The 19,922-nt window shown below is 36.9% G+C and overlaps 2 protein-coding genes across 3 annotated transcripts; one reads left to right on the top strand and one right to left on the bottom strand.

Annotated features, from left to right (window-relative positions):
- The first annotated feature begins 272 nt into the window (after nt 1-272).
- LOC149007132 (spermidine copper dependent amine oxidase 1) lies at nt 273-13,233 on the top strand. 2 transcript variants are annotated; one of them, XM_089165197.1, is made up of 12 exons: nt 273-901; nt 3,158-3,264; nt 3,411-3,716; nt 4,465-4,577; nt 4,683-5,013; nt 5,110-5,325; nt 5,439-5,675; nt 6,820-7,005; nt 10,046-10,186; nt 10,691-10,959; nt 11,547-11,628; nt 12,613-13,233. In XM_089165197.1, the coding sequence occupies exons 1-12, from the start codon at nt 664-666 to the stop codon at nt 12,730-12,732; spliced, it is 2,346 nt and encodes a 781-aa protein (XP_089021323.1). In that variant the 5' UTR covers nt 273-663; the 3' UTR covers nt 12,733-13,233. The 2 variants fall into 2 exon arrangements, with proteins under 2 accessions (XP_089021323.1, XP_089021324.1); XM_089165198.1 differs by lacking the exon at nt 273-901 and adding an exon at nt 918-2,046 and having other exon boundaries at nt 12,613-13,232.
- Nucleotides 13,234-15,143: 1,910 nt separating this feature from the next.
- Nucleotides 15,144-19,672, bottom strand: LOC149007131 (NAC domain-containing protein 76-like). Its single transcript, XM_089167021.1, has 3 exons — nt 19,429-19,672; nt 15,357-15,565; nt 15,144-15,206 (listed from the first exon to the last, which is right to left on the bottom strand). Exons 1-3 carry the CDS (start codon nt 19,670-19,672, stop codon nt 15,144-15,146), a joined length of 516 nt encoding a protein of 171 aa, XP_089023147.1.
- Between the last annotated feature and the right edge of the window lie 250 nt (nt 19,673-19,922).

The following is a 19,922-nucleotide window of genomic DNA, read 5'->3' as shown; positions in this document are numbered from 1 at the left end:
GTGCTGTGCTGGCATGTCCTCTATGCAGCTCCACGCCAAAACACACCTAGCTTTTCTTATTTATTTATTTACCTTTTTTTTATGATAAATCCACACTCTTATCTTATTCAATCGCATTTCTCAACTGATAAGCACTTCCCTCTATTAGCATTAAAATAAAAGGAAAACCGGATCTTCTCTGGTTCTTATTACTTATATATTATATTCAATAAATAAAAACAAGAAAAGTGAGTGAAACTGCACGTGAAATCCATAAAAACCAACCTTTCTTTTTTCTTCTTTTTCTTTCCTAGAGAAATCGATTTATCAGCCAAACCAACACAACAGATGGAAAGCGATCTCCCTTCTTTGGCATGAAGATACAGTATCGTAGCTGTAAACCGAAGATCGCAGCTATAAACCCTAGCTTTTCTTTTCTTTTTTGTTTTCTTCTATTTCGTGTTCTTTGCTTTCTTATTTAAGGTTCTTGAAAGTGAGTGAGAGTGGATTCACAGAGACCGTGAAAGGGTATAAGTGAGAGTACCTGACAAGTGTTATTGAGAAATTTGAGGGGAGGGTGGTGGTGGTGGTGATCGGGGTAAGGAATCCTGAGATTTGCTGTATGTCAGTGGATTGCATTGGAAGTTATTACGGCGGATTCGGTGAACTTGCTAACCCTCTACAATGGCCACAACTGCGGAAAAAGCGACGTCTTGTTGCATTAACACCAACTCTGTTCCGTTGCGAAGAGAGGCTGCATCTGCTGCTTCATCCGCTGCAGAGGTCGTTCGTGAATGGTCTGTTGCAACTGCTGATCGTCTTGATGATAAGAAGAAGACGAAAAGGGATGCTGCCATGCCAACTATGATTCACCCTGTTGATTCCATCCCTGATGCTTCGACTGCTGCTTCTGCTAAAGGAGGTATGCATGATCGAGTGCTTTTGGTTTCACTTTTTGTTCATGCTTTTTGCTTTTCCCTTCGTCGTCTCTTACTTCGGAGGTTTTCCTCTGGCTTTCTTTTTGTTATCTTGCATTTTCACTTTGCATGTTATTGTTTCTGCGCTTTCTTGGTTTCGAATTTCCCATGCTAATTTTTTATTAATTGCTCTGTTTGCATCCGATGGCATCAAATAACGTAGAGATCGTAATTTCCAAGAACATGAAAGTTAGTATTGCTCAAGATTTCTACTACTCATGTTAACTGATTTCTCTGCGCTACGGTGTCAATCTTAGCCGGAAGTATAAGCCTCAGAACCTTGATCTTTTGCCCTTTGTGTCCGTGTGTGTTCGGGATGGAGGGTCTTCCAATAAGTACTGACCTAATGATTTTAAAGAAATCAAGTCAAAACCGGAAAAAAGAAAATGAAAAGATGCTAAAAGAAGAAATGATATCCAATATCAACTTTGATTTTGTTGTGGAAACGATCTGGTGCGCTAATCATTTTCTTTTCCTCAACGATTTGATTCGTCGATCCTTTCTTTGATTGATTTCTCATCTTCATTTGCGTTGTCGTTGATTTTAGTTAGCTTAGATCTTAAGCTTAATCTTTTGTCGAGTAGAGCTTAGATCTTCAGGTTAATCTTTTGTCGGGTAGCTCTTGAAATAAGCCCACCTCTCTTTTTCAAGAATTGCCAGTTTCCAATTTTTGATCTTCTTTCCAAGAGATTGGATTTGTTGGCATGTGTCGTGGCATGTAATTTTACATGGAAGGCTTATACTCTTTGATGGAGATTTGGAACTACTTATTATTTCATCGAAGTTTGAACACTGGATGGTTAACATCCTCTTAGTCCAAGACAAGTCTTGTGGAGACTAACTAAAGAACAGAGTCAACTGACCTCAATGTCAGAGAGGACATTGACTTATTATGTGCGGAGACTAACTAAAGAACAGAGTCAACTGACCTTAATGTCAGAGGGGACATTGACTTATTATGTTGAAGCTTAATAATTTATTTTGCAGCTTCTTTAGTTTTTCAGTAGTTTTCAGCTTCTCAGTACAAATTCTCATACGATTCTGCACTGTGGAAAGAATAGGAGGTTATAGAGAAAGAGGCTATCTACAGGTCTTGTTTGACCCTCGAATATTTGACATATTTCTGATCTTTAGAAGGATCATTATGAAGTAGTTAACTGTTTCATTTTTTTAATACTCCACTGAAGTTTCGAGAAGTGATTATATCATGACTGTGGTTGTTTACTTGTATTACGGTAGTTGGATGAGGTAGGTTAAGTTTGATATTGTTGTTGGTCTTTCTGGGTTGCAAGACATTCTGAATGGATATCAGTTTTGGGTTCATTATGTTCGTGTATGTAATTAAAATAAAAAATAAAAAATTGTTAGACATGAAGTTGAGAATTTCCCATCACCCCTACCTTCTGGTGCCTCGTAGAAACTCTGTACTGTCAAGTTTGCTAATTTTTGGATAAATATTTTACCATGTTTACTACCTTCTTTTGTGCATATGTGATAAATACTACCACCTCAGATGCCCTTATTCTGGCTTGTACAAGGTGCAATATCTGTGGGTTTCAGCCTCTCTGGAATGTAAAGACTCTTTTTGTTTTCCCATAATAATAGAAAAGATGGCAAATGTGTTTCTACATTCAGATTCAAGGCTGAGGGCATCACTTTTAATGTTTGCCGACTCATTTCATGTGTTTGACTGGATTAGAGACTGCTCCGCCATCTACAGTAATTTTGATGGCAGCTTGTGTGACATTTGATTACATGGTACTACCCAGAGCAATAAAAGTAATACATCCTTTGGAGGAGGCTCCTGCCACTGTGGGGGTCTGGGAAGGCTCATAATATATGCGGCCTTACTATGCTTTCACAAAGGGGTTGTTCCCAGACTCAAACCTTGGAGCACTATTTGCCTCTTGAACCCAGCATTCTCTCTAGCAATCCTTCTAGGAGACTACATACAGTAAATTATTTAGTTCACAGATGAAAGAATCCTGATTATCAATATCATAAATTTGTATGTCGCTTTCCCTGCAATTTGTAACTCATATAGGAAAGCTTGACATATTGCAGAAAGTGATAGATATGGGAAATGTTAAACTTCATCTTTATATGGATGCTTTCTTCTTGCAACTTTTCTTACATATGTTTGATGGTGTTTGTCTTTCTGGTTGATTGATTAATTCAGCTTCTTCTTAATAATTGCTCAGGGATAGTCATGATGAGGGCTCAATCCAGCCATCCTTTGGATCCTCTGTCTGCTGCAGAAATTTCAGTGGCAGTAGCAACTGTTAGGGCTGCCGGTGCAACTCCAGAGGTTGATTTTGCTATTATTGCTTTATTGAAAATTGAAAAAGAAAATAGTGAGCAGTGCTGTTGTTTCTAGAAGGGTTATATTGCTAATTTCACCTTCTTAATCTCGTGTTATTTCTTAGTAGTTGCTATTGATTTTCCCTTTTGCAGCTTAGAGATAGCATGCGTTTTATTGAAGTGGTTTTATTGGAACCCGATAAAAATGTTGTTGCATTGGCAGACGCCTACTTCTTTCCTCCTTTCCAGCCTTCATTGCTCCCAAAAACAAAGGGTGGACCTGTAATTCCTAGTAAGCTTCCAACAAGGCGTGCAAGACTTGTTGTATACAATAAACGGTCAAATGAGACAAGCATCTGGATTGTTGAACTTTCTGAAGTACATGCAGCGACTAGAGGTGGTCATCATAGGGGCAAAGTTGTCTCATCCCAAGTTATTCCTGATGTGCAACCTCCAATGGTATTTATGATTTCCCTACATTTTAAACTGTATGGCTAAGGCTGTTCTGACTTGGATATTAATTGACTCAACCTTGGGCCATATTTACTGCTGGGTTTTGGCATATATGGAGAATGGAGTAAGGAGAAAATTGATAGTATATAGATGCACAAATATCGGTGACATAGGAGGCAACTTTTGAAGGCTCAGATTGGAGTCAATCAGGATCTTGAATTCTTGGTGGCTTGGATGGCATCCTGACACAAAATTAAAGCTAAATTGATAGAATGATTCTAAAGTGGTAACAGTTTTAAAGATGAGTACATACTTACTGAAGGATTAAACTAATAAAAAATGATTCTGACTCAGTAGTGTCTGACCTGATATTTCTGATATGCTCAGTCAATTCACACCATTGAAAGAGAAATCTGATAAAATATGATTCTGTGAATGTGAATGGAAGAGTGGCAATACCAGTCACTTTATTTTTAATCTTTGTAATTTTGGGATATGGTAACAATCATGGCTTCCAATAGAGCTGTTGAGTTGACCCAAGTCTTGTATTTTTGGTATGTTTTAAGTAATCTAGTTTATTTCTTTTCATTTTATTAGTGGAGAGGTTTATGATTATTAACCACCAGGATCTTTTGTTGTCAATGAGACTATTTTTCCTTGCATCTCATCTTACTTCAATAGTTTGAGCAGATAAATCAAATTATCTTCTTCTTTTTGAAAAGTAAGTGTTTAATCTTCCTTTTTCCTTCTTCAGGATGCTGTGGAATATGCTGAATGTGAAGCTGTTGTTAAAGATTATCCCCCATTTCGAGAGGCAATGAAGAAGAGGGGTATTGAGGACATGGATCTTGTGATGGTAGATGCCTGGTTAGTTTGAATCTGCATCTTGCATCATATTGAGAGCTTTTTTGGGATTTGTTGCTACTTTTTGTTATAACCTCTATTAACACCTTGGCTTTTACTCTTCAACAGGTGTGTTGGTTATCATAGTGAGGCTGATGCTCCTAGCCGCAGGCTTGCTAAACCTCTTATTTTCTGTAGAACTGAGAGTGACTGCCCAATGGAAAATGGGTATGCTCGTCCAGTTGAAGGCATTTATGTTCTTGTCGATATGCAGAATATGGTAGTTATTGAGTTTGAAGACCGTAAACTTGTGCCTTTACCTCCGGCTGATCCATTAAGGAATTACACTCCTGGTGAAACACGAGGAGGTGTGGATCGTAGTGATGTGAAACCTCTTCAAATTCTTCAACCTGAAGGACCAAGCTTTCGTGTTAATGGTTACTTTGTAGAATGGCAGAAGGTATGTCCTAACTGGTTCTGGTACATTCTTACCCTTTTTTCTTTTCAAATTAAAATCCAGCAATCCAAACAGAAAATCTTATTTTTCGGTTGTCAGTGGAGCTTTCGTATCGGCTTCACCCCAAGGGAGGGTTTGGTTATCTATTCTGTAACATATCTTGATGGTAGTCGCGGTAGAAGGTCTGTAGCCCACAGGTTGAGTTTTGTTGAGATGGTGGTGCCATATGGGGATCCAAATGATCCCCATTACAGGAAAAATGCGTTTGATGCTGGTGAAGATGGTCTCGGCAAGAATGCTCATTCTCTTAAGAAGGTCAGATCCTTGTTTGATGCTTCATATTTTATTTTGGTTTAACTCTGTTTGTGTTGGAACTGTCCTGTGTGTTCTTCAAAATATTCTCCTCATTAAACTCTTTATTGTCCCAGGGATGTGATTGTTTAGGCTATATCAAATACTTTGATGCTCACTTCACAAACTTCACTGGAGGTGTTGAGACTACTGAAAATTGTGTTTGTTTGCATGAAGAGGATCATGGTATCCTATGGAAACATCAAGATTGGCGAACGGGGTGGGCAGAAGTTCGACGATCCAGGCGGTTAACCGTGTCTTTCATATGTACTGTTGCTAATTATGAGTATGGATTCTTCTGGCACTTCTATCAGGTAAACTATGTAGTCATTTTGTTTTATTTTTGTATGTGGTTGTATGTGTGTCCTTTTTGTTCCTGTTATTTTTTTTGCGTTCATTGTGTTTAACGTATAAATTGAAGCCATGATGTACACAGGGTTCTTTTTATTTTTTAACGCTCTCATAAGACTACCTTCTTCTGACTGTGTTCAAGTGGAACTCTTTTAGAATTCCTTCTGTTTATCTGGTGAACCCTTTGTTCTAAAACAGATAAAAGAAACTTATTTTTCATTAATTTTATAAAATTGAAGCAGCATTGCAATGAAAACACTCATAAATGATGGATCACTAGATGAAAATCCTGTGTGTAAAAGGTTGAAAATTTTAAGTGCCATCTTATCTGGGCTACCTGGTCTGGCTACTCTAGGCTTCAGATTTGGCTTGGCCTGTCCTAAAATGGGATATAAGTAATGTGATTAGGTAGAAGATGAAATCTTTTGTGCAAGTGATAATAGCAATATATGTTCTTGCCTGGCTCAGAATTTTAATGTGGTTATGTGCATAACACATACTAAATCAAACATAGTTGCCCACATATATCCATGCCTACTTTTAACTTCCTACTGGATTAATTGTTGAGGCTTCTCTATGTAATTGTACACATAATATCTTGTAATTTCTAGTTTGCATTTTGGGCCTCTATAGGTAGTTGGCATTTCTGGTCAGGCCCAAACTATTCTTTTCAGCAGAGTGCCAGCTTGCCTGCACAAATGTAAATTTTGCTTTGTGGGCCTACCCAGCCTGTACAGTAGCCAACTCAAAACTTAAGATGTCTAGTTGTTTTATCTGTCAAACATGTTGATGTTACTTTCATTGGTTTGTTTCGCCTCCAATGCTGGAAAATGGGAAAAATGGATTCCATGGATTGTTTGCCTTGTCAATGACTGTAGCATTACTTAGCAAATCTGAAATATAGTCATACAGTTGTGTTGGACTCTTTTTTCCTATTGCTTCTTTGCTTTCTGGGATCAATGTGTAGCTGGGAGCCACAAATTTGGACATTTTTTCTTTTAGTTCTATGCGAGTAAGCTTCTCTATTGGTGGATCATTGGCGGCTTTTTAATTTTTTCCTAGTACCTCTTTGGGTTAAAATTCAACCTGTATGGGTTTCTATTACAGGATGGGAAGATAGAAGCTGAGGTTAAACTGACAGGTATTCTTAGCTTGGGAGCACTGCAGCCAGGGGATTCCCGAAAATATGGTACAACTATTGCTCCGGGACTGTATGCACCAGTACATCAACATTTCTTTGTTGCTCGGATGGACATGGCTGTTGATTGTAAACCTGGTGAACCATACAACCAGGTAAATCATTTCGTGCGGTTTGTTTGCTTTTTGCATTCCATTTCAGATCATGCTTGTCAAGTTCTCTACTGTATTAAAGATTTGAGCCAAAAAAAATATAAAAAAATAAAACTGTGCTAAAGAAGAAATTGTCATTTCTTCATTGAACTACTATGATTGAGGAACTGTTGATATTTCTTCATCATGAACTCAGATGGTTTTATTCTCACCTTTTGCAGCAATTTAATGCATAACCATTGTTCAATGCTGATAAATCTTTTCCATTATTTTAACTTGCCAACTGTCATATTCAATTTTGTCTCTGAACACATTTTTCTGCCATTTGTTGTGGCTATCGAAATTCCTGTGAGCTTGAATTTTTAAGGTCGAAGCATGGTTCTGTTTCTGATGGGAATGTGAAGACGAAGGCGGAAGAAGTGGAGAAGAGGAAAACGCAAGAAGAAATTTCATAAGAAGGGACTTCCGGTCCTCACCTCTCTAGTATTAAGAAGTCTCATAAGACATCCGGCTATTAGCTGTCTGGTCTCCAAAAAAGGTTTTAGAGTTTTTGCTGAGTATTTTTTCCCATTGACCAGAAGTTATCCAATGATCTGCGATCTTAGGTTTCTGGTGATTGGGAATTCGTTGTTGCTTGAATTGATTAGGGTTTTGGAGTTTTGATGTTTAATTTCAGAAATTCAGTTTACCCTTGGCATGGCTAGAGACCACTGTTTCTTTGTTAGATATTATAGAACAGCACAGATCAGGAGCTGAATTACGTGTAAAACATTAAAAAAAATGCTGAAAAAAAAGGGAAGGAAAGAAAAAAAGAGAACGGTTTTCTTCATTAGAGAAGTTCAATTGAATTTGATTCTGTACTGATTATTGAGGTTCTTATTTTTTAATCCTACCCAAAAACTGGGGAATGGGTAGAAGAATTTGAAGTTTTTGTTGATATTTATTAAGATGTGTCTTACAGTTTTTGCTTCTTAGGACTTTTCACCTGATTTCAAGGTCCCCACCTCAATTTGCTTTGTGTCCCTGTTATAGCATATGCAAATGCTTCATTGGAGTGAGTATTTTGGCAATTTTACTGTATTTGTGAAAAGTTGAATCTGAGATGAGTTAATCCAAAGTCATTGTTTATGAGCAGCCATGGCGAGATAGGTGAAGGAATATTTAAGAATCTCATTGGGTTGTTATCAATCGATTATGCTCAACTATAGACCTTATTGATCGAAGTTCATCTCTGGGAATTTGACGAGGTTCATGTGTTGGAGACTTTAAGGTTTCTGGTAGAGAAGAATCATTGTAATGGCTGGGATTGAGTTGCAGAGATTTCCAATGAGTGCAGGAAGAATAGGGGTATGGGTGGTGTTTCACTTATACTTTTTTTTTTAATATATTCCCTATTTTAATTGATGACATAAAGGTATTATATTACCCCTTCGAAAGGTAATGTGGCCATTTTGAAAACTGATGGCAACTCTAAGGGAGTTTTTATTTCATTATTTAATTTTGGGTAAATATCACTTATCACCCCTCTTAGCTGGACAAATAGCACTTACACCCCCTCTTACTTGGATAATATCACTTACCTCCCCTCTTACCTAGCAAATATATCAAACACCTCCCCTTTGTTAACTTTCTCGGTTAAATTTAACTTTTACCATTAAATATTTTTCTAAAATCCCAAAATACCCTTGGCTGAAAACATTTTTTTAATTTAAACTCTAAATTACTTTAATCACCATAGCAGTTAAAATACTAAATTATTCTCAATTAAAATAATTGTTAAAAACCAAAATACCATACTTAAAACCCAAATTATCTGTAATTATTAAAACCCCCAACATACCCCTCTTTTTCTTATTTTATCAAACAACTAAAAAAACACTAACTGCTTGATATCAAAATGCAATTTCAGTACTAAATTATCAAAAGGGTATGTTGGGCTTTTAATAATTAAGGATAATTTGAATTTTAACGATGGTGTTTTTGTTTTTAACAATTATTTTAATTGAGGGTAATTTAGTATTTTAACTGCTAGGGTGATTACGGTAATTTAGGGTTTTAACTAAAAAAATATTTTTAGTCAAGGATAGTTTGGGGTTTTAGAAAAATATTTAATGGTAAAAGTTTAATTTAACCGAGAAAGTTAACAAAAGGGAGGTGTTTGACCTATTTGCTAGGTAAGAGGGGAGGTAAGTGATATTATCCAAGTAAGAGGGGGTGTAAGTGCTATTTGTCCAGTTAAGAGGGGAGGTAAGTGATATTTACCCTTTAATTTTTTATATATTATATAGACCCTATTGTGAGTGGGTACATAAAATTCATTTTCTTCTTTGGGGGGGGGGGGGGGGGGGGGGGCAGAGGAAATAGGGGATTCATGTAGAAGACCAAATATTGTATCCCATTCATCTTGATCTGGGTTCCCATACTGATTTTGGGCTTGGTTACAGCTTGTGCTGCATCAGCTTCTGTGAAATAAGTTTTCGTTATTTTGAAGCAATGTTCTGGATTTGAGGCATTCACTCTCTAGTATTGCATATGAAAATAAAATGCAGTGTCAATCCAGCAGCTTTATGATGAGTTGCTCTCTATGAATTTGAGGATGTTGTTTTGCGTTTGGATCTAGTAATATGGATTAGTGAATCTATTAACAGTTTAGAGCTTTTATAATGTTTAAATATTGTTTGCTCGTTTTTGACTTATTTATTCCTGTCATATTGATAGCCAAAGTGCATGGATGTCTCTTTTCTTAGCTGGGTTACAACTTTATGTTATCTGACGTGATGAATCAAATCTTTTGATGAAATTTTCCTTGTGAACCTTAAACAAACTTATGCCATTAATAAACTTCCAGTTTTATGTGATTTTATCAATGCTAATTTTTTTTCTTCTATAATATACTTGTCACAGTTTCTCCTGTAATTCCTCTTTAGCCTTTTAAATTATATAGTCATTACTCTTAAACCGATCATTGTAGTATAAAAATATGGAAACATTGTAGCTGCTTTTTAGTTCTGATAATACCAATTATTTAACATCACATTTATAGGTGGTTGAGGTGAACGTTAAAGTCGAAGAACCAGGAAAAGATAATGTTCACAACAATGCGTTCTATGCTGAAGAGGAACTACTCAAATCCGAATTGCAGGCAATGCGTGATTGTGATCCTTTGTCAGCTCGCCATTGGATTGTAAGACATTCACACTAGTGTTGTTCTAGGACTCTACATTGGTTGTTAGTTGGGTCTTTGTTTTAGCTATTCAGAAAATAAGCTAGACAGGAGAAACAATGTTTGCTTTTGTTATTTTGTCCCCTATTTGGATCTTGAATCTAATGTTGGAGTCTTTCTTCTCATGCAATTGTTGCCTTTTTTGTTTGCTTAAAAATTTTCATATATTTCCAAATGAAATTTGCAAGAAGTATGTTGGGTGCATTCCTATCAATTTTGCTTTTGGGGCTTACATATTTGACGTCATTGTCATTCTGGTTGAATCGACCAGAGCCTTTTCTGGGTGTGTCTCTTGTTAGGCTTTAAAAGTTGAACTAGAATCTTGGTCTGTTGGTCCTTTTCTTTGGGTGTCTTATTTTATTATTATTTTTTTTTTTTGGGGGGGGGGGGGGGGGTGGTAATGATCATTATTGATTCACAGATTTAATATTGTTTGATTGATTGTACACAAATTCCATATTTCAGGTCAGGAACACAAGAACAGTCAACAGGACTGGCCAGTTAACTGGCTATAAGCTGATACCTGGTTCAAACTGTTTGCCATTGGCTGGTGCTGATGCAAAGTTTTTGAGAAGAGCTGCTTTTTTGAAGCATAATCTTTGGGTCACACCATATGCACCTCATGAGATGTTTCCTGGTGGAGAGTTTCCTAATCAAAATCCACGTGTTGGTGAGGGATTGGCTACATGGGTTAAGCAAAACCGGCCTCTTGAAGAAACAGATACGGTTCTCTGGTTAGTTCCAAATTGAGATCCATGATGAGCACTTCCTTAAATTTGTGTATTGGTTCCTCTGCATATTTAAATTCTTTTGTAGGTTCCTTGCCTAGAATTTGGCACTATATTCTGCCTTTTTATCATCAAGTTAAGGCAGCTGTCAGTGGCGTTCTTGTGAAACATGCAATATTAGAGCTAGTCAGCTAGATTTTCCTTCCACCGTAACATCCTCATCAACCTGTAGAAGTCATAATCTCCATAGTAGAGAATTCAAAAGTTTTGCTTATTAAGGGTCTCAAATTCATTGTTAACTAGAGAAAGCATGTATATGTTTCTTAATGATACTATTACATGTTACTTTCCCCGAGCTGTCATGGATTCTCCGAAGGCTCATCTGTTTCTGTTGAATTTATTTGATTGAACGCTATACTGCTGGTCCTGTCTACCTCAAACAAGGGTTGTTTATATTGCTTATTTTTAAGTTTGATACTGATTCAATTTGTTTTCTTCCTAAAAGTACATTTGTTTTCCTTTTAAAGTTTACTCCATTTACTGGAACTGAAATATTTAATTTGAACATTTTCACGTCATCAATGTCTTAACAGGTATGTGTTTGGAATTACGCACATTCCTAGATTAGAAGACTGGCCAGTCATGCCAGTGGAGCACATTGGCTTTATGCTTGCGGTAATACACATGTCAAATTTAACTGGATCTTTCTTTCAGACTGTATTTTGCTTTTGTCTGGATTTGAATATGCCCATAGCTTTAAGAGGAGAATGCTGCCTGTTATTTCTAGGTTAAGAGAAGAATATGACAGGTTAAGGTTCTTGATGTATGCTAGCCTTATTTATCATACTCACATGACAGTGTCTCAGGCTCAGTGTGGGTTCAGTTGCTTCAGATTGCAGGGTCCACAGTTGAGTGGTTGTGCTAGTATATTATTACATTGTCGTAAACTGATTCTTGCAGAGCTCATCACTTCATAGTTAACTTAGATAATGATCAGCATGAAATATATCTATCTACTGCATGAATTTGCATTCTCTATTCCTTTATTTGGATGAAAAGTTGATCATTTAGAATTGATTACATTAGGATACAAAATAAATATGCCTTTATACATCGTTTGTTTTCTAAAATTTTGTTCTCTTTATGCGTGATTCCTATCTGGTTGATGTATAGCCACTATTATGTTCACTAGTCTTCTGAATTCAAAGTATTGGATCTCCACATATTGAGGTATCTGACTGGATCCTTGCCCATTCCATCCTATTTAGTTTAGATCTGTGCCCATTCAGTTTTTGAGTATTAATTAAAACTGAAGAAATCTGGAATGAAGACTTTAACTTTTACACCTTACGGAAAAATAGCCCATACTGGAGATGCCTTCTGACCCTATAGGCTCTGCAGTGATATCCTCTGTCCATGACGTAGAGATGGATGCACCATGTTGATGAAACTGTGTTCAAGGTGCAGTTGAAGTAATTTTAATCATACATGTTTGCTTCTAAGCGCCCCCCCCCCCCCCCCCAAAAAAAAAAAAAAAAAAAAAAAAAGAAAAAAAGAAAAGAAAAAGAAAACTCTGAAACGACTTGCTTGATATTATGTGGTTCTGTCCATATAGTTGCTACTGTTCGAATCCTGATACTTGTTGTGTATGTGCTGCAGCCACATGGGTTCTTCAATTGCTCTCCTGCAGTGGATGTCCCACCCAGTGTAAGCGACTTGGAAATGAAGGAAAGTGGAGTGGTAAAACCTCTTCAGACTGGGTTGCTGGCAAAGCTCTGAAATGCCTGCTAAGGAAACTTGCTTCAAAGCTGGTTTGATAATTGTGATTTAAGTACACGATTTGTTCTGAAACTGGTTGATTAGTTACAATCGACTCATGTAGTGTGCCAAAAGCTGGTTTGATAATTCCATGTACCGTCTTGTCGAAGGCTTGTAAATTCAATTTAGTTTCATTTTGAAACGCTCGTGTGTGTGTGTGTGTTTTGTTTTTGTTTTTGGTCAAAGCAGGTGCAACAAATATAGATACTCCATAGGGTCTTGTAGAGCTTAGAACCTTAAACCATCAGCACAGGTTAGATATGGTACGGAAGCAGGAGCTTTACCATAAATCTGTGACTCATTCAAATCAATTGGACCAAAGGCAACCAAAAACGGTTCAACTCGTTGGTTGAGCTGAAGCTTGAAGGCATACCGAAGAGGACCTCCCGAAATGTGCTTGCCAGTTGACGGGGCCATACCCAATCGAGGTCTTCAGTATACTTGTCGGCACCCACTTTACTAGTAGGACATAGTGGGACATGGCCTCCCCTTGGAGAAAACACGCATGTTTGACCATTAATTCAGCATTTAATGCACCATAGCACTTATTAGAAGATATGTGCGTACACCCAGATCTATCTCTGGGTTATGTGCATTCAGCCAGATTTCTGGTTTGGGGGACACATCACTTCTAGAAGGGACACTTGGCAGAGCCCTCTACCACAACTTGTGAGTTGTGCCCAAATACCAAGCTTCTTCTGCAAGCTTGGCCTTCATGAAATTCTTTCTCTAAGGTCTACAGGTGATCGCACGGGGGGATTCATCTTCTACGTCATACTTTTCCTATATAACGGTAAATTGTGAAGGGAGGAGGGGCATTAACTCCTGCACCTACCGGAGAACATTGTTAAGTTCATTAATTTTTCCTTCCCTAGGAGGATTCGTGTGGTCCAGAATTTGACTTCCCTTTTGAAGGTGGCTTCCCACCCACTGAGGTAGCCCACTTTCACTTGTTCTCTTGGTTGCAGGTGATTAGTTCAGAGACCATTGCAGCCTAACCGGAGTGAGGAGATTCTGTGACATGGGGATTATACATGAGTTATTTATTTTAGCTAATTTAAGAAGTTATTGAGATTACAATTGCTTGAATTATATGTGATGAGGATAAGATAATACCATACTGAACTGGATCCAGCCTCGGTCGGGTCATACACTTGGGTTCAGGACGGCACAACCACGGTCGAGATTAGTCAAGAGTTTGAACCAAGCAGTTACATAGGGGAAAATGATTATTGCAGTTATAGGAATAAATGTGATCCCGAAGAATTCGATATGTAATCAAGTTGTAACAGGTAACTACCATTAACGTGAGATGGGTGATCATGCTAATGAAGGTAATTGCCATTATCTATGAAAGATGGGTAAAACCCCAAGATCGAACGACCACCAAGAGAAGGCACGAACAAATTCAATGGTCAAAGAAGGGAGGTAAATCCTATATAAACTAAAGCCTTACACCCAACAGAGGTATCTGAATCGTTTCCTTCTATTATTGTGTTCAATCTAAGCTTTGCAACTAAAGCTCTGTGGTGTTCCACTTTCTAACTTAGCCTTCGGAAGTGGCCACCAGACCCCACGGTCAGGCCCGTCTAACCTTATTTTGTAGGTCATTTTTCAAGGATCTGAAGGTAAACCAGATTTTAGACGCATCAATATGGAAGAAGTTTTAGGAGTTAGTAGGTACTATAAGTAATGGTTTGATTAAAGACAAAGATGACACGTAGCAGTAGATTAGGGCGAAAATTATTATTCAATTCTTAAGTTTAATTTGAGAGTGAGTGTTGATCACCTCGATTAAATTTTGAATTGTGACTTACTTCGTTAGAGCCTCAAAGTCTATTTCTATTCTCTAATGAATATTTCTATTCTATGTTCTCTCTACATTCTTTTTCACACTTTTTTTTTTTTTTCTTCCTAATTCCTAACACCTAAATAAGACACTCGGGGGAGATCTGCAAGCAGAGTTGTCTAAGGTTACTCCCGGCTAATTTGTTTCTGTTTTGGGTCTTTAATCCTGTTTACATACTGAAAAAAAAAAAAAAAACACTCAGAAGAAGAAATTGACAAAACCTCCATTATTCAACTCTGTAGGGAAGAAGAAATTATCTAAAAACTTCTACTGTTTAACTCTTGACAAGTGATGAAGAAATTTTCTTAAAACCTTCACTGTTAAAAGGTTAAAAGGTAAAGCAGAAGGTCTCTCAAAACTCCACTGTTTAACTCTCAACAAGTGAATAAGAAATTCTCCCAAATTAACACCCAAACTCGACTAATGGCAGTTGTAGCTGCCAAAGACTTTACCTATTATCCCTTTATCAGAACTTCATGGGCCAATGATTTTGGTGAAGAGAACACCAACAACTCAAATCCTATCAATCCAAGTTCTCGTAATCAGCTACATATTCAATCTTTCCAAGTATCCATTTGTTCTTTTCCTAATAGGAAAAACAATGTCTCATGAGAATAAAAAAAAACTACTATAAGAAATGGGTTTCTGTAGAGTGAGAGAATGGTAGAATTGATTTTACCATTGCCTGAAGGGTTTCCACATCTTTCTTTTTAATCTATACTCAAACATGGCCCACTTTGTTCTTTTTCCTTTTCTCTGGTAATCCAATGTAGTAAACCCATTCCATCCTGGAAGCCAATTTCTTCTGTCCATCAGAATTACAGACAAATGTTGTATCTTCAAATTTCCAGAAACCTATACTGTCTCCTACAGTCCTAATTGATGATGTCGTTCCATCTTCATTAGTAAAGAAAAATAACTCGTCCTCGTTACAATGATTCTTCACTGGTGTCACGCATCACATGCCAAATTAAAAGCTCAGAATAAATCATCACAAATAGGAAAAGTGATTTCATTACATAACAAGTCAATGATTCTCAGTTTAAATCTAACTAATCTTTTTTGGTAGGAAATCTAATATAACAAATAGGAAAGTAGTAGCTGAACCAAAGCGTGTGAACATTTTAGCTAAATAGTTCTAAATATCTACGGTCAAATCTATTAACTAAATTTGAATCGTCCAATAAAATTCATATTTTTCCTCCCATTATTTATGGGTTAGTTAAGTTGACCTTCTATGGTTAAATTTTTTAAAAAAATAATAAGAAAACAATGCTCGATTTTTGCTGATGGGCTGGCGGTTAGAGTAATGTATCTTTCTTCTTCCTTGTTCCTTCTCTTTCACCAAAAAAAAATGAAAACCACACATTCCCTCACTATAGAAAACCATTAACGAAAAAAAAAAAAAAAAAAAAGAAAAAAGAGAGAGGAAGAGAACAGAGATATACTTAAAGAATTTTATTGAGAATATGAGATGCGTGACAATGGAGAGATAATTTAGGAAAGATAGTTGAGAATCCTAGGTAGGAGAACAACGACCATTGTTATGAAAAATCTTTACAACAAAAAAAACTATTGGAATCATAGGGTTTTCAATGATGAACTCTTATCTTGATGAACGCAACAAAAAAATCTACTAGAATCATAGGGTTTTCAGTGATGAACCTTACCTTAATGAACGCAGGTGAAAGGATTTTTAGTAGGGGTGTCAGAGGGCCGGGCTGAGCCGGGCTTTTGTTATCCCAAGCTCAGGCCTATACGTTTTAATCTGAGCTCATTCCTACTCTGACCCTAGTTCAGAGCCAATGATTATTGTCCCTAGCCTTACAGGGCCAAGCCAAGCCCATTCCTGCCCTGATTGGCCCTAATTGGGTCGGGTCGGGATGCATTGGCACTGACTTGATTGGCCCTATCCTTGGCTCTGTCCCTATCCTTGACCCTAATTGGCTTTGTCCCTGGCTCTGATTAGTCCTGTCCCTATTCCTGACCCTGATTGGCCTTGTCCTTGACCCTAACCCTTATTGGCCTTGTCCCTAGCCTTAATTGGTCCTACCTTTGGACCAAAAATTTCAAATGTGTCAATGTAGAATGGTAAGATCCATATTTCTTAGTGGAGAGGTCATGGGTTTGACCCTTGCGAATGACAGAGTTCCCTCTAAGGATATAATCAAGGTGCATGCAAGTTGGTCCGGATGAACCTCGAAAAAAAAAAAATAATAAAAAAAAAAAAAAATCAAATGTAAATTCATAAAAAAATAAAAGTATTACAAGTAAATTAAAAATAAAATTTATAGAAATATAAGATGATTCAAGCTCCTACAAAATGACAAAATAGTCAATAAGTTGATGGTGTCGCTTTAAACATAAATAAATTTACATTCCATAATTCTCTATTGAGCTTTAAAAGTCTCCTATTGCTTTGGTGATGGAAATTGAAAATCCGATAATTTAGTATTAGTATTTTTTTAGTAGTTAAAGAAAAGAGCAAATTGCATTGACACCCCAAAATACAGTCCTTAAAGCACTGACACCCCACTTTATGTTTAAAAAACACTAACACCCCATTTCAATAAACACGTTAGTCCATTCTGTTATTGAAACCATTGACTCATTATTATTTTTTTAAATTCCAAAAATGCCCATACCAAAATCTGAGGAGAAAAAATGGGCCAAATTTATTCTCACTCCTCGGTCGGTTCTCCGCTGCTTCACCTCTCCACATCCACATCCTGTTCCGGCAGCGTCAGTGACGCCGCTACCACGATAACCGCCTTTGGATTGGAAGAATCAGTAGGAAGCAGAATTGCAAAGCTGGGTTTCCGTGGCATGTATTGTAATTCCCTAGGATTTGTGGAGAGAATAGTGTTGTGGAATACGAGTCTTTCTGGAAGGTTGTCGCGGAGTTTGGCCGGCTTAACTTCTTGCAGACATTGTCGTTATACGAGAATTGGTTTACAGGTTCCTTGCCTCCGGAATTTGCAGAGATTGTGACACTCTGGAAGCTTAATTTGAGTACTAATACATTAAACGGACAGATTCCTGACTACCTCGGAGATTTTTCGAATCTTCGGTTGCTGGATTTGTCGAGCAATGGTTTTACCGGAAAAATTCCTGACAGTCTCTTCAAGAACTGCTTCAAGACGAAGTTCATTTCTTTCGCACACAACAGTCTCTTCGGTTCAATTCCTCAATCTATTGCAAAATGCTCGAGGCTTATCAGATTCGATTTTTCTTTCAACAATCTCACTGATAGTTTTTCTGCACAGATTTGTAGTCCTCCAAGCTTATCCTTCTTAGCCTTGGGAAGTAATTTTTTAGCAGAGGACATCCCAACGCATATTTTGGCATGCCAAAGCTTGGAAGTGTTGGATCTTGGAAGCAATTTGTTTACCGGTTTGGTTCCTTTCGATCTTGTTGGACTGAAAAATCTCACCCGTTTCAACTTATCGTCAAACTAGTTCCAAGGGAAGATTCCTGAGATACAAACTTGCAACGATCGACTGGAAGTTTTTGATGTTTCAAGAAGTAGCTTAAATGGAGGGATCCCACCGAGTCTCACGAATTGTAGAAACCTAAGACTTTGGATACAAGCTTTAACCAACTCAATGGGAGTATATCGCACGAGCTTGGAAGCATTGATTATTGAAACTATTCTAGTTTCTTGAATACTTCCAAATTTCTAGCTTTATAAAAACCTTAGCTTTGCAATTCTACTTTCTGCTGATTCTTCTAGTCCGGAGGCAGTGGTGGCGGCGTTGCTAAAGCTGCCGGAACTGGAGGTGGAGAGGTGAAGCATCGAGTGAGGAGAGAGAATAGATTTGTCTCATTTTTTCTCTTCAGATTTTGGTAAGGGCATTTTTGGAATTTAAAAAAAATAATAATGAATTAATGGTTTCACTAATCGAATGGACTAACATGTTTATTGAAATGGGGTGTCAGTGTTTTTTAAACATAAAATGGGGTGTCAGTGCTTTAAAGTCTCTATTTTGGGGTGTCAGTGCAATTTGCTCTAAAGAAAATGATATTTTAGTTACAAACACAACTATTTGTCCTTAATAAGTTTTTTGGAAATATCACATTGGAGGTAAAAGAAAAATGTTAATATTCACGATGAGAAATTTGGGTGTAGATTTGTAAGATATTAATTCTCTATATACTAGCTTTTATTATTTAAAATATATGATCTTATCTTAGTCTCCTTAAAAAAAAAGTTAATATTTTTTAGGAACTAAAAATGATTTAGTTCGAAAAATAAAAATTTCTTTAAAAGTAATATAAAAAGTGAATTCATAGCCTAATATGATCAAAGTGACTGAAGGTCAAAATTGGACTTATAGTTATATCAATGTTAATATGAACATTAGGGTAAAAATCTAGTGCATGATCAAAGTCAATTTAACATTAAGACCAGAGCCAAAATTAGGATCAAAATCAGAGCCAAAATTAGATGGATGCTTACTCCATTGGTAATGAAGATATAATTTATTTTTATTAATTTTCTATAAAATTCTTTAATTTATTAAAATGGCTAGAGTTTGAATTAGAATTAATTCTTCTATATGGGTGGAGGGTCCAAACTCAAATTAGGGCCATGATCAAGGCCAAAATCATGGGCTTAGATCAGAGCTAAAATAAGGACTAATATTAGTGCCAAAATCAGGATAAATCCCCATTCAATCAGCCAATGTGCAAGTCGACCTAATCATTACTACTTTTATTGTTTAAAAACTGCTGTTGAACACATAAAAAAATTATCCACAAAACATGTAAACAAAGGAAGAGACAGAAGCTTGCCTGTTGTAACTCACCTAGTTGCTCAGGAGGTTGGCTATGAATCTGGTTTCTCTGCAGTTCAATAATGACTGAAGCAGGAAGAGCATGACCCGATACTCTGGGCGTTAGATAGTAATGAACCAGTTCATAATCTGTAGGAATGAACCGATACCCAATTGGCATGTTGAATTCATTAACCAATGAACAAACAGTCTTCTTCTCTTTCTTCTCTTCTGCCATTGAACAAACAGTCTTCTTCTCTTTCTTCTCTTCTGCCATGCGCCAATCTTCTTCCCTGATCTCGGACCTGCAACTTGGATATGTGGAACTGTATTTATAAGAGATTTGAGTGAGTATTTATAGTGACGTGATGTTACAGTCTTTTACTAATTAAAGAAAAGATAATGATCGAGTTTCTTCTGTTGGTCCTATTTGCAACGTTAGTTTTTCTGTAGATCCGTATTTTTTTTGGAACTTGAGTTCTTGTTTCGTATGAGTACCTATTTTTTGAAATATTTGTTATGGATAT

Source organism: Hakea prostrata, chromosome 8, assembly GCF_041222555.1.
Source record: "Hakea prostrata isolate BN-2017 chromosome 8, UWA_Hpros_2, whole genome shotgun sequence".
Classification (NCBI taxonomy): Eukaryota; Viridiplantae; Streptophyta; class Magnoliopsida; order Proteales; family Proteaceae; genus Hakea; species Hakea prostrata.
This window is presented reverse-complemented; position numbering and strand designations above follow the sequence as displayed.

Excerpts from the sequence above, each read along its gene's own strand:
- LOC149007132 (XM_089165197.1), top strand. The coding sequence starts at position 664 with ATGGCCACAACTGCGGAAAAAGCGACGTCTTGTTGCATTAACACCAAC. Across the intron at positions 4,578-4,682 it reads CTTGTGATGGTAGATGCCTG|GTGTGTTGGTTATCATAGTG; the intron begins GTTAGTTTGAAT and ends ACTCTTCAACAG. Across the intron at positions 7,006-10,045 it reads CTGGTGAACCATACAACCAG|GTGGTTGAGGTGAACGTTAA; the intron begins GTAAATCATTTC and ends TCACATTTATAG.
- LOC149007131 (XM_089167021.1), bottom strand. The coding sequence starts at position 19,672 with ATGGCAGAAGAGAAGAAAGAGAAGAAGACTGTTTGTTCAATGGCAGAA. Across the intron at positions 15,566-19,428 it reads CCAACCTCCTGAGCAACTAG|TGAAGAATCATTGTAACGAG; the intron begins GTGAGTTACAAC and ends GCGTGACACCAG. Across the intron at positions 15,207-15,356 it reads AGAAAAGGAAAAAGAACAAA|GAAAAGAACAAATGGATACT; the intron begins GTGGGCCATGTT and ends TTTTCCTATTAG.